This window comes from Argentina silus (assembly GCF_951799395.1).
Source record: "Argentina silus genome assembly, chromosome: 14".
In the NCBI taxonomy this organism is placed as follows: domain Eukaryota; kingdom Metazoa; phylum Chordata; class Actinopteri; order Argentiniformes; family Argentinidae; genus Argentina; species Argentina silus.
Genome location: NC_139668.1, coordinates 11,484,996 through 11,497,495, shown reverse-complemented (window position 1 = coordinate 11,497,495; position 12,500 = coordinate 11,484,996). Strand labels below are relative to the sequence as shown.

The window sequence follows — 12,500 nt, the reverse complement described above, 5'->3', positions numbered from 1 at the left end:
GTATGAAATCCTCCCTTCACTTACTGTTTATGTGTTGGCTTAGGACATGATTATACTGTCATAACACATTATGTGATATCCTTTTTTATCATGCCATTGCAGCCAGTCAGTGAGCAACAGTTGGCAAACAGTTGCTGACCACGTCAAGACCACACAGTATACGGTCAAAGGCCTGCGACCCAACACCATCTACCTGTTCATGGTTCGGGCGGTCAACACCCAGGGTCTGAGTGACCCCAGTCCCATGTCAGAGCCCGTCAGAACTCAAGGTACTGGAACTTACCTTTGAGAAAAGCTTTCACACCTTAGCTTGCTCCAGGTTCTCAGAGTGAATAAATGAACATAGAAAAGGAAGAAAAACTGGCTTTTTTGCTAATTCACATACTTCAAATGGAAAGATACCAACGTGTCGGTCAACAGACCTTCATCAGATTGTGGAACTTACCCTGAATGAACTGACTTGACCAGGGTCTCCAGCTTGCCAAACACTGCCTTAGACCGCTAAGCTAAAGCCAAGACATTAGCCGAGCAAATTATCTTGGGGGGGGGGGGGGCTAATGAGCTAACAAGTGTTAAATTATCTGGTAAGGTCACTCATCATGCGTGTGTGGTCACCAAACAATAACAACATTATGGAATGAATCTGCAAGGTTTCTGGGAATCATTTTATCCATCATGCAGTATGATTTCCCATTTATTCTCTCCTCCACCATTATGTCTGCAGCTTTCGATAATGAAAGGTCAGTGTGTTCTCCTTCAGAGTGTGATGACTATCAGCCCTATGCCTCTGCAGTGTGTGGGCTGGGAGAGGACAGTTCTACTGAGATACTGCAGAAAACTTCCAAAAGGTCAAACTCTCCATCTCAGCAGTACTCTTTAAGCACTAGCTACAGTTAGGCAATTATGTAAAATACACATGTCTACTTTTGGACGATATAACCAAGTTAGAGCAATCCCTGCTATGTTAATGATCATAACAGTGGAAAATGGCCGCCTCCAAACCAAAAGAAGATTGGATTAAGGTGCCATACAGACCGCGGTCTCCTTATTACGTTCATTTGATAAGTCCACTCCCGCAATGGTAGCTCGCCCTGCAACCGTTGGTGTAGTGCTGTGTAAACGCAGGCCATGATTCTGTTGTCAAGAGAGAGAGAGAGAGAGAGAACTTTAATAACATAATAAGATCTTTCTTTATTTGCTGAAGGTCTTGCGTTGTTGATGCACAGAGACAGTTATTGACAATGACAGTCACAGCAGATGAATAGATTTTTCATGTCTTCCAAACTGCATTGGGCCTGTCCTGGCCTATTAGGGCACTCTGTGATTCATGACTCTGTTGGCTTTTCTCATTTGAGGCTGTTTTGAAATACTATTTCCTCTTGTGAATCATTTATTTTATTTGATACCCCTGTCTCCAGTCACCAACGTATCTCCATTGTCATTTCACTCATACTGTATGCACTCCTCCAACCACACTGAGAAACTCGCTCTGGGTTTGTGATTGCGGTTTTTTTAAGTGAAAACGTGTGTGAGTGTGAAATAATGTGAAATGGGCTGGGAAATAGTGTCGCGGTGTCATTTCATTAATCTCCTCTGAAATATAGGTCCTTCGTTATGTATTCAGAGTTCACTCATTGTGGTTTGTGCAGTCAGGCCCCAGTAAAAGCAGGCAAGTCAAACATCTAAAAGCCTTTTTTTCTTTCTTTCTTTTCTCAAACCCAGACAAGTGTTTTAATAAAAAGAAAAAAAGAAAACAGAATGAGGTCACTTTAATGCAGATTAAATTGCTACTTTGTGACAGTGCCACATTATGCTTTATCAAATAAAATATATGAGGATGAAACCTATATATGGAAACATGATGTATGCATTGTCCTTGCTCAGGAGAAATTGTAATTATTATACTGACATTTTCATGAAGTCACATAGTGTAGATGTCTTTGTGGAACCTGATTTCTGATGTCTATTCACTCGTTCTTTGAACAATACCACTTGTAATGGGCTTAGCCTCATTGTCAGAAATGGAGTGAACTGTGAATATGAAAACTGTCGAACACTGGTAGTAATCTCTCTCTCTCTCTCTCTCTCTCTCTCTCTCTCTCTCTCTGTCTCGTAGACATCAGCCCTCCAGCCCAGGGAGTGGACCACAGGCATGTACAGAAGGAACTGGGGGAGGTCATCGTGCGGTTGCACAACCCTGTCGTCCTCAGTCCCACGACCATTCAGGTCACCTGGACGGTGAGTGCAGCTGTGATTGGTCAATCTACATGCTCGTCCTGAATGTAACCAATCAGTCCATCTATACTGCTCTGCCTGGTGTGTTGTACTCTTAGTACAGAACTCTAGTCTTACAAGATGGAATATGAGGAATCAATTTATAATTTACACAAGCCTTGTTCTCTGACATGGACTTAGTGCACTTCCTTTGTGTTCTTTTATGTCTTTCATTTGTACAACCTTGAGTCCTCAAGTCAAGAGAGTTGATATGAAAGGGACGATACTTCTTTGATGTCAGCTACTGTACGATGTTCCTCAGGGCTCCTTTTTTTTGTTTTCATGTCAGGACATTTGACTCAACTTATTCCTAAGACTCTACAGCTTTGATACATTGTAATTGCTGCCTTTTGAAAAAAGAAAGTGTACATCAAACAGTTGAAAATGTTTCTTTCAGCAGCAGTGAACATCAAAAGGTTGTGTCAGGGCATCTGGTTGCTCATCAATCTTAGATACCTCTCTGGGTAATTTCGGATAAAGACAAAGGCTTTGCAGAGAAATCAGAATATTGATATTAATTGCGGATATTTAGTATCTTTGAATTCTCTCCATCTTGAGAGTGTTGCTTAAGCCTGGTTTCTTTCACACTCACACACACACACACACACACACACACACACACACACACACACACACACACACACACACACACACACACACGCACCTTCTAAGGACAGACATGTACCAGATAGACACTGTTTTATTCATTTAGAAACAAGACTTGTATCTGGGCTGCATCATTAAAAGTGCCTGTGCTTATGTCTGAGGCAATAATAACACAGATGCTAAATGGCAGGGTAGAGCAGCTTGCCCTAAGCGGGTATGGAACTGACAATCTTCCGCTTACAAACCGGGCCGCGCTAGCTAAAACACCAAGAGAGTTAACTCCCTTGGCGGAGCTGCTAACGGGCTTTAGACAGGGTCGTTACAATATATTTCTGCATAAATTCAAACACTCGCTTTTTTGCTCAAGGTTGACTTTTACTTTCCCATTGGTCCTCAGCCCTGGGTTAACTACCCTCTGTTTATAAGTGCTGTGTTGCCATAAATCAGTCAATGGCTCCTATTTATTGTGATGTCATTTAGTGACATTGGGTGCCTGCTTTCATTTTCAAATGAACCACATTAGCACTTTTTCTAGTGACATGTTTATTGACCTGCGTAATCATTTCTCACATTGAAGACTTGCTAGCTCATTTAATACCAAGGTATTTCTTTATGAGTGTGTGTATAATCAACATAGAACACAACCACCTAATCAATCAGCGTTCGTTCGGTAAACTGAGGACGGACAGGCAGCTCTGGAAAGCTTTTATATGCCCAAATCATTCCATTAATGAAAGTTACACACCAGGCCTGAGGATCCATTTGAGCTGATTTACTCCGTAGACGCGGGAGAAAAACTGCTGCTTAATATCCCACTTGAAAGCTCCCCTCACTTCTCCTACTGTTAACAAGCCATTACTGTGAGTTATGCACCCCCCCCCCCCCCCACCCTCCCCACCCCCTCCTCGTCTTCTGCATAAATTCAACTTTTTCCCTCTCTGGCTAAATGGGCCCAAGTTTTCGAGAGAAGGCCCCTTATCGTTGTTGAACGATGCTATCACACCTCCAGGCTCTCTCTCTCTATCACCCCTAGGTGACACATCTGTCTTTATTGCTCCTCTCTACCTCTGGGTGGAAGAGAGTCTCACTCTCATTCTTCTCAGCGCCTCGTCCTAGGCCTTGTGGGACCCCTGCTTTGGTTTGGTTTCACTAGTTGGTATTTACAATACATGCGAGACATACATATGTATGCCTTTTATAGCTGCTCTCCTGAAAGCCTTTTTATGGAGGTGCTGGGTGCTGTGTGGGGGGGGGGGGGGAGAGTGTGGAGCTGTCAGGCTGCTCCATGCAGATGCTAATTGGTCTAAGTGTGTCAGACCTCATGATAAAAGGGCCATTAAATCGGTAATAGCCTCTAAAGTGGTGTGATGCGATCCTTGGGAGGAAAAAGTACATCTGTTGAACAATATCATTTTATGTACTCGGGTGGTAAGTAAGTACATCACTATGCTGTGTGCCTGTCTTGGCTGATCTTCTTCCTTATTTGTTAAAGCCTGCACTCTTATAAACATCATTAGAAGAACCCTGTGAAGAACCTGTTATGCTTCCATGTAGAACCCTTTCTCTACAGAGATGTGACATGGCACCAAACAAGGGTTTGTTAAAGTGTTCTCCTACGTGGGACAAGCCGGAGAACCCTTTTTTGGTTCTAGGTACTGTAGAACCAAAAAGGGTTCTCTGTCTTGTCCCTGTAACCCTGGTTGGTGCCATGTAACATCTCTGTATGAATTCCAAGTAGAACTTTTTAGTGTGTATTTAACCCTAACCCTACTTCCCTCTTCTCCCCACATTGCTGTGCAGGTGGACCGTCAGTCCCAGTTCATCCAGGGCTACAGGGTGCTGTACAGGCAGGCGTCAGGCCTGTCCTCCCCAGGACCCTGGCAGACCCAGGATGTGAAGGTCCCCTCCGAGCGAAGTGTGGTCCTCTCTGCTCTCAAGAAAGGCATCGCCTATGAGATCAAGGTCCGGCCCTACTTCAACGAGTTCCAGGGCATGGACAGTGAGTCCAGGGCTGCACGCACCACAGAAGAAGGTATAGTATAGAACATCTCTCATTATATATACAATTCTTTCTTTACTTCTTTATTTTTTTTAAATGTTCTTCTTTTTTGTCAGTATTATGTGATGTATCTATTTCTTTTCCCAGGGGCAAAGCTTGAGACAATAAATGAGCATAGTTGCCTTTTTTGCAATGTCACGTCTAGTGATATTGGCATGGAAAAGTACCCAGAGGATAGTCAGTCTGAAGACCTGCCATATTGCTTCATAGGCATGTTGCTCAGGTTTACGTTCGCTCAGATTGAGGATGACTGTTTGACAGGTTTGTCCCTGCTGGGCACCCTTCATACAGGGAGCATCATGATGATATCATCGGTGTCGCTCACAATATCTCTGTCTGTGGCTTTGACATTGTAGGGGTATTGTATTTGTTAGTTAGCTGTCCAGGCTTGCCAAGCGTGCGGCTGACCTTTCTCCTGTGCTTGTTTGTTTATGATTGGTGGTGTTTCTGCTGGCCTCTTCTGCTAGCTCTTCATCCATCACCCTGCAGCCATGGGCATGAGCTGTGATTGGACGCAGACGCCGCACTCCTGCTGCGAGGAGGAGCTGTCGCCCTCAGCCCAACTCAGACAGCCTCTGACAGGGCACACACTGACACACACACACACACACACACACACACACTTGCTCACGAACACAGACACACACAGACACACACAGACACACACAGACACACACACACACACACACACACACACACACACACACACACACACCACCCACACGACTGATAAAGCTGATTCAGCTCATTACCTGAGTAGGTGTGTTATACTAGGGAGGGACAGGGGGGTGAGAGGAAGATAGTACTGTATACCTCTCAGTCTGATGATTACAATGAACAGTGACTGAGACAAACATGTACTGCACACTCTGTGCAAAAACAACCAACACACACACACACACGCACGCAAACAAAAGCACACACAGATACACCCAGACTTTGTGTTGTGTGTCCCCCACCCCCACCTCCCCATCACTCCCCACCCTATCCAGACCTGCGCAGAGAGGAGACAGCTCACATCCTGTGGCGATGACAGCCCCATTTATTTCCCCCCAGTCTCCGTAGAGGGATCATATCTCCCGTGACCAGCCTGTGTATGCATGACTATAGACCCTGTAGCTGCCATCAACATCACACCCCTTTCCCCAGCACACACACACACACACACACACACACACACACACACACACACACACACACACACACACACACATACCTTCCCCCAGCACACACACACACACACACACACACACACCCTACCACCACCACCAAGCCCCCCAGCACCTGCATGTCCCAGCCATTACCGGCCCCTGATAAAGCTCCCTGTCCCTGCCCTATCTGTATCCTGGGTCCCCAGAGAGCTCCAGCTCTTTCTATTTATGTCACAGCAGAAGCAGCAGCAGCAGAGGCAGTATTACCTCTGTGGTTGTCCAGGTTAGACATGCAGTCAGAGGCTGCAGGCTCCTGTGAGACCATGGGACACCAGAGCCGTGGAGGTAGATTGATAGGGAATTGTGGTGCGGAGAGTGATTAAAACTGAGTGTGTCCATTAGCTAACCCAATTAGAGGCACCCACCAGACAGAGCAGGTCCAGGAGGATAGCTGAACAGGATAATGCTCCCCACTCTATTAGGCTACTCTACCTCCTCCTTTCTACTCCTTTTCTTTCCCTCATTCTCTATCTCTCTCTCTCTCTCTCTCTCTCTCTCTCTCTCTCTCTCCTCTGTCCTTTTAACTAAATTTCTTTCACACGTTCTCCTCCCGGCCCCTCTGAGAAGTGAAAACAGAGTCGCGCCAAGGGGGATGATGAATGAATTAACATTTGAGAACATTCCAGAGATATGAAGCTCACGAGACGGATTGCCTCCAAAGCGACCCATCTATTATGCTAAACACACTGCCTGGTCCAGAGTGATGGAGGAGAGCTAAATCCGGTAGCCAGTGGGAGATAGGCCAGGGGGTCAACAGTGTCTGACTGGGCCACGTCCCTGTTCTATCAGTGTCTCTGGGGGGATGAGGATGAGGGCTTCAGCCTGGCCCCAATCTGCTCTCAGGCCCATATGAGCACTGTACACACACACAAACACATACACAACACAAACACACACAGACACATAGACACACACACACACACACACACACACACACACACACACACATACACACACACACACACACACACACACACACACACACACACACACACACAGCTCAGAGGCAGACGGGAGGGGTCACATTCCTGCCAGCCATACATCACATCCCTAATGGCTCTATTAACACTGCCTTCATAGCCCTTAATGAGAAATGTGTTGTTTAGTGCAAATATGCATGATAATAAGCTGCTAAATCATTCATAACATTAACTTTGAACGACATTGTCTCTGATGGCCTCCGCAAGACATAACGCTTAGTCACCTGCACCCAATACAGTAGCAGTGGTGGAGGCCTCTAAGCAGGATGGGAGACGGGCTGAGCAGTCCCTCAGCGGTGTTATTTGTAATATGGTGCAGGCATTTGGTCCATCGCTGGAGCTATTTGTCTTCCGCTGAACCTGGGCCTCGTGGCCTTTAAGGGGGGGGTCAATGTGGCTGGCTGTGGTGAGGAATGGGCTTAGATTTGCGGTGTGACACATGCCATTTTGGCGGGGGCTAAGCTAGGTGAGACTGAGAGACTAGGAGTAATTGACCTGTCAGTATTCCGCTGTGGTGTGGCTCCCCTGCCAGAGACTGCGGAAATGAGAAAAACATTATTTTTAAAACGTTATTTCCAGTGCGGTCGGTTGGTTGTTATTAGATTTTTATTTTTTTTCTCTTGATCTCACTCTCTGTTCGGTCAGAGAGTGTTTCTATCGGAATGACAGCAATGTGAGGTTAATGAAACCCAGGGCTTATGTCTCTCTGTCTCTCTGTCTCTCTCTTTCTCTCTCTCTCACTCTCTCTCACTCTCTCTCTCTGGCATACAGACCCCATCCATGGTTTCTACCCACTCTAGTTCCAGTCCACTGATCGATGAAATCAGTCAATATGTTTACCAAGCCCTTGTTTCATTTTTACCCCCAAAATACATGTCTTCATATTTCCCTCACGTCCGGGTGTACAGCGCGTGTCTCAGCCTATAAGCCTGATGACCTGTATGCCACCCTGGCTGATTCAATGCTGGAGTCTTAGCTTGACAGGAGGAGACTTTGTCTGAATGTAGCCCAGCTGTCACTCCACAGATCAATAGCAGTAGTCTCTGTGTTAATCCCTCTGTGGCTCTGTGTGAAAAGCAGGGGTTTGGTTTGGGATATTAAATCATAGTGAAATGTTCAAGATAGATGTGTCAGACCTGCCTGTTCCCTTATGGAAATCCCCTTCTAATGAACTGCTCTACCTACAGACATCTGAGTCATCTGCCTAAGAACCTCTGGAGAATGTGTGTGTGTGTGTGTGTGTGTGTGTGTGTGTGTGTGTGTGTGTGTGTGTGTGTGTGTGTGTGTGTGTGCGTGCGTGCGTGCGTGCATGCGTGCGTACGTGCGCCAGTGGGTGTGCGTGTGTGATTCTCACTATCTGACCTCCAGAATGCATGTCTGATGGAAGTTTCTCTTGTGTGTGTGTCCCAGCTCCCAGTGCCCCTCCTCTGCAAGTGACAGTGCTGACGGTGGGCAACCAGAACAGCACCTCCATCAGCATCTCCTGGGACCCCCCTCCAACGGACCACCAGAACGGCATCATCCAGGAGTACAAGGTTGTGTCACACACTCTTAGAACAAAACAGGGTTATTCGGCTCGTCCCTGTAGGGAAACTAACTGATTAACCCTATTTGGGGACGAGGTAGAACCTTTTTTGGAAAAGTGCAAGGGGGCAAATATACAAAATACGTATTTGAAATGGTTTAAAAAATGTGAAAACGTTAAGTTGTGCTTGATTTAGCTAGCCTTGCATGTGGTGTTTGCTCTTCTGAGGCTTTTCATTGCTTCCATAGTGCCAAACTTCACTCCTCTCTCTCTCTCTCTCTCTCTCTCTCTCTCTCTGTCTCCTTCTCTTTCTAACCCTCTCTCCCTTCCTCTGTCTTCCATTCAGATCTGGTGCCTGGGGAACGAGACTCGTTTCCACGTGAATAAGACGGTGGACGCTGCCATCCGTTCGGTGGTGGTTGGGGGTCTCCAAGTGGGGGTGCTCTACCGAGTGGAGGTGGCTGCCAGCACCAGTGCAGGGGTGGGGGTGAGGAGCGAGCCCCAGCCCATCGTCATAGGTGAGACTGGGGGGGAAGAGGGGATGGCTGGTGGGCAGGAGGGGGAGTCATAGTAGAATGATGAAGGAGTGTATAAGTATCCATTGATTTGTCATCTATTTGTCATCTCCAGAGCAGGGAGGGGGGTATTAAGGTGTGGGAAAATGGAATTTCATCATATTTTCCCTGATTAGGAAGAAAATGTCTATTATTGGAAAACCGATGAGTGATGGAACAAACATGTGTTTTTTAAGACATCTTTAAGACGTTCTGTTTCTGATATTTGGCGCCTGGCTGTATGTGATTTATGTGGACCAGCAGCAGATTCTGTCTGATTTGACCCATAACTAATGGCTTGGCCTGAAGCATGCTCTTATTTCCCCAATGTCAAACCACATAATCCATCTCAAGGTCCCTTCAGCCAAAGCTTGCAGATATGTGTGTGTGTGTGTGTATGTGTGTGTGTGTGTGTGTGTGTCCGTGTCCGTCTATGTGTGTGTGCCCCTCCATGTATGTGTGTGCTCTTCTGAACCCCAACTCTTATTACACTCTTGAAATAGTGTCAGCCAGACCTGTCAGAGTGATCCCGGATTTGAGATCAATACGCTGCGGAATCTGTGCCTCCCATTTCACACCACACGTCTATTTTACTGGTCATGCAGTGAATTAGAGTCTAAGCTAAGCAAACAGCTAGCTCATCTGGGGGTTTGTCAGAAGCTTTTAGGCTTTGACTTTCTCAGTCTGCCCATTAGATTTCACAGCACAGCCATGACAATGCTACACTCTCTTGGTAAATATTTTAGCTGTAGTATATGCCAGTTCGCTGGTATTTTGTCCTTATTTTTTACATTGTGCATTGTTTCATACATGGGGATCATTCCTAAGTCATAACCACAGCAGTAAAGCAGAAATCCTCTTAAATCGTTGACGGTTTTAGGATACCTGCTATGTGATGACCTTGATGTTCATAGTGCTCATCGCTGTGATGTTGCTACATTGCACAGGCACACTGTGCACACACACATACACTCACACACGCACACACGCACACGCGCACGCACACACACACACACACACACACACGCACACACACGCACACACACACACACACACACACACACACACACACACACACACTCATGCCCCCCTCTCTCTGCTCCCCCCGTCCTAGGTAAGGACTTCAGAGATGTGATTATGAGCGGGAACAGGAACAACAGCATCACAGAGCAGATCACAGACGTGGTGAAGCAGCCGGCCTTCATCGCAGGGATCGGAGGGGCCTGCTGGGTCATCCTCATGGGCTTCAGCATCTGGCTGTACTGGAGGAGAAAGAAGAGGAAGGGTCTCAGCAACTACGCAGGTAACACTGCCGTTTACACTGCCGTACACACACACACACACATACAAGGATAAATGCACATACACACGCATGTGTGCGCACACACGCACACACGCGCACACGCACACATACATACATTTACTTAGCATATAACCTCACTTTTTTGCTTCACGTGAGTAAACACACACCCTTCTACGAGGAGCACTGAGCTTGCCTTTGTTGTCTTTCCTCCATGCAGAGTCCCTCAAAGGTAATCCATGTTTTTTAGGGTGTATCACCGTCTTTATTAACTCCATCGTTAATGAGATGTTTCAAATACTGCCAGCGATAATGAGGCTCAGGGAACCAGCTTGTGAAAGCTCCATTGAGAGCAGAAATGTCAGCGTGAATCATTTTCTGCTGGGTGTTTCATGTTTGCCACGTCCACCCACAGTGTTGTTAATAGCCCAGGGTGGGAAGGACTTGAGTGGGATGGTTGAACCGCCTCAGCTGGTCACTCGAGCCATGCTGGATCTTGTCCATCCATCCTCCTACACACACTGATGCACCGAGAGTGGGGGGCGCTCGACCTCCCAACATCACCCACCACACACACACACACACATACATAGGCACACACGCACGCACACACATGCACGCACACGTGCACAGACACACACAAGCACACAGGCACACATGTACGCACGCACGCGTGCGCACACACACACACACACACACACACACACACACACAAAACACCAGCCACAGATAACCTTCCAATGCTCTGGAATTTGATTAGAGTGTGGGAGATATACTAATGCATTCACACATTAGTATCACATACATATTATTCAACAATGGCCTTATGAACTTATTGAGCAACACAAGAAAACGAGTCATCTGATTAACTGCTTTCTCTATTATTCTCTTCAATAAATAAGAAAATACTTTTCTTTTGCAATGATATTAAATCTCCAACCAAAATGGCGTTGAGTGTTTGCTACCCATAGCCAGTGAAGTGTAGTCGTAGTCTACTTTTCTTCATTTCTTGTTTGTTACATATCGTATGTTTGTTTGTGTTTTCTTTGGTTTGTGCTCCTGTCGTCTCCACGTCTCTTTGGCCTACGAGCTGGCTGCTTTCCTGCCTGTCACCCTGCACACTGGGCCATGGGCACATCTCCCCTCAGCCCCCCCTCCCCCCAGCCCCCTGTAACCCCAGCCTTCAGCTCCAGGCCTCCAGGCCTCCAGACCTCCAGGCCTCCAGGCCTCTAGGCTCCCAGTCCCCAGTGTGCACAGGCCCCCCCACCCTAAAGCAATGCTCCCCTACCTCTGCAGGCTTTTAACACACAACTTCTCTGTCTTCTTGTTTTGCAGTTCAGTCCTTCACCTTCACCCCTGCAGGTACTATTCATTTGTCCCATCTCTTCACCCCCCCTCTGCCTCGGGTCCCAGTCCCCCCCCCCTCCCCCCACCTATTCTGTTTGACAGACTCCAGGGCATGCCCAATATAAATCAAAATACCATATTGAATTGAGGTGGACCAAATCCATGTTTAACTAACATGGTTTGAAATACCCTCCATATATGAACACATTCTAGCTGTATTTATTATTGGGGATGACCTGAGTACTGCGAACACTGGTCCTGTCCCTGCTCCACCAACAGCCTCCTTGTCATACTGCGTTTGTGTTTATGCGTGTGTGTGCGTTGTCATACTGTGTTGTGTTTCTGTGTGTCTGTGTGTGTTTGGTCATCCGTGTTTGAGTCCTCCATTCCCTGTGGTGTTGTTTTTTCTGTGTCCGTCTCATGGTGTTTCCTGTCTTGTTCACACACTGTGTTCTTCTTTCCTATTCTTTTCCTTGGAACAACTTTTTTCCCCCGCTATTTATTCCTACTTGGCTCACAAAAGTGCTTTTCCTCCAATAGGTGTTGGTGTTTGTGGGGGGCTGTGGGTGGTGTATTAGATTTCTGTTTGCTGTCCTCTTTGTAGTCTTGTTTGTAGATCTCTCTTCCTGAAGCTTAATTCACTT

General features: G+C 46.6%; 1 protein-coding gene across 1 annotated transcript in view; it reads left to right on the top strand.

Moving 5' to 3' along the window:
* Positions 1-12,500, top strand: part of robo2 (roundabout, axon guidance receptor, homolog 2) — a 169,691-nt gene that overhangs the window by 124,266 nt on the left and 32,925 nt on the right. The window contains exons 13-18 of the mRNA XM_083684845.1: positions 103-269; positions 2,117-2,238; positions 4,681-4,912; positions 8,541-8,665; positions 9,002-9,173; positions 10,324-10,512. Coding sequence (XP_083540971.1) covers positions 103-269; positions 2,117-2,238; positions 4,681-4,912; positions 8,541-8,665; positions 9,002-9,173; positions 10,324-10,512 — 1,007 coding nt within the window. The remainder of the gene's footprint in view (positions 1-102; positions 270-2,116; positions 2,239-4,680; positions 4,913-8,540; positions 8,666-9,001; positions 9,174-10,323; positions 10,513-12,500) is intronic.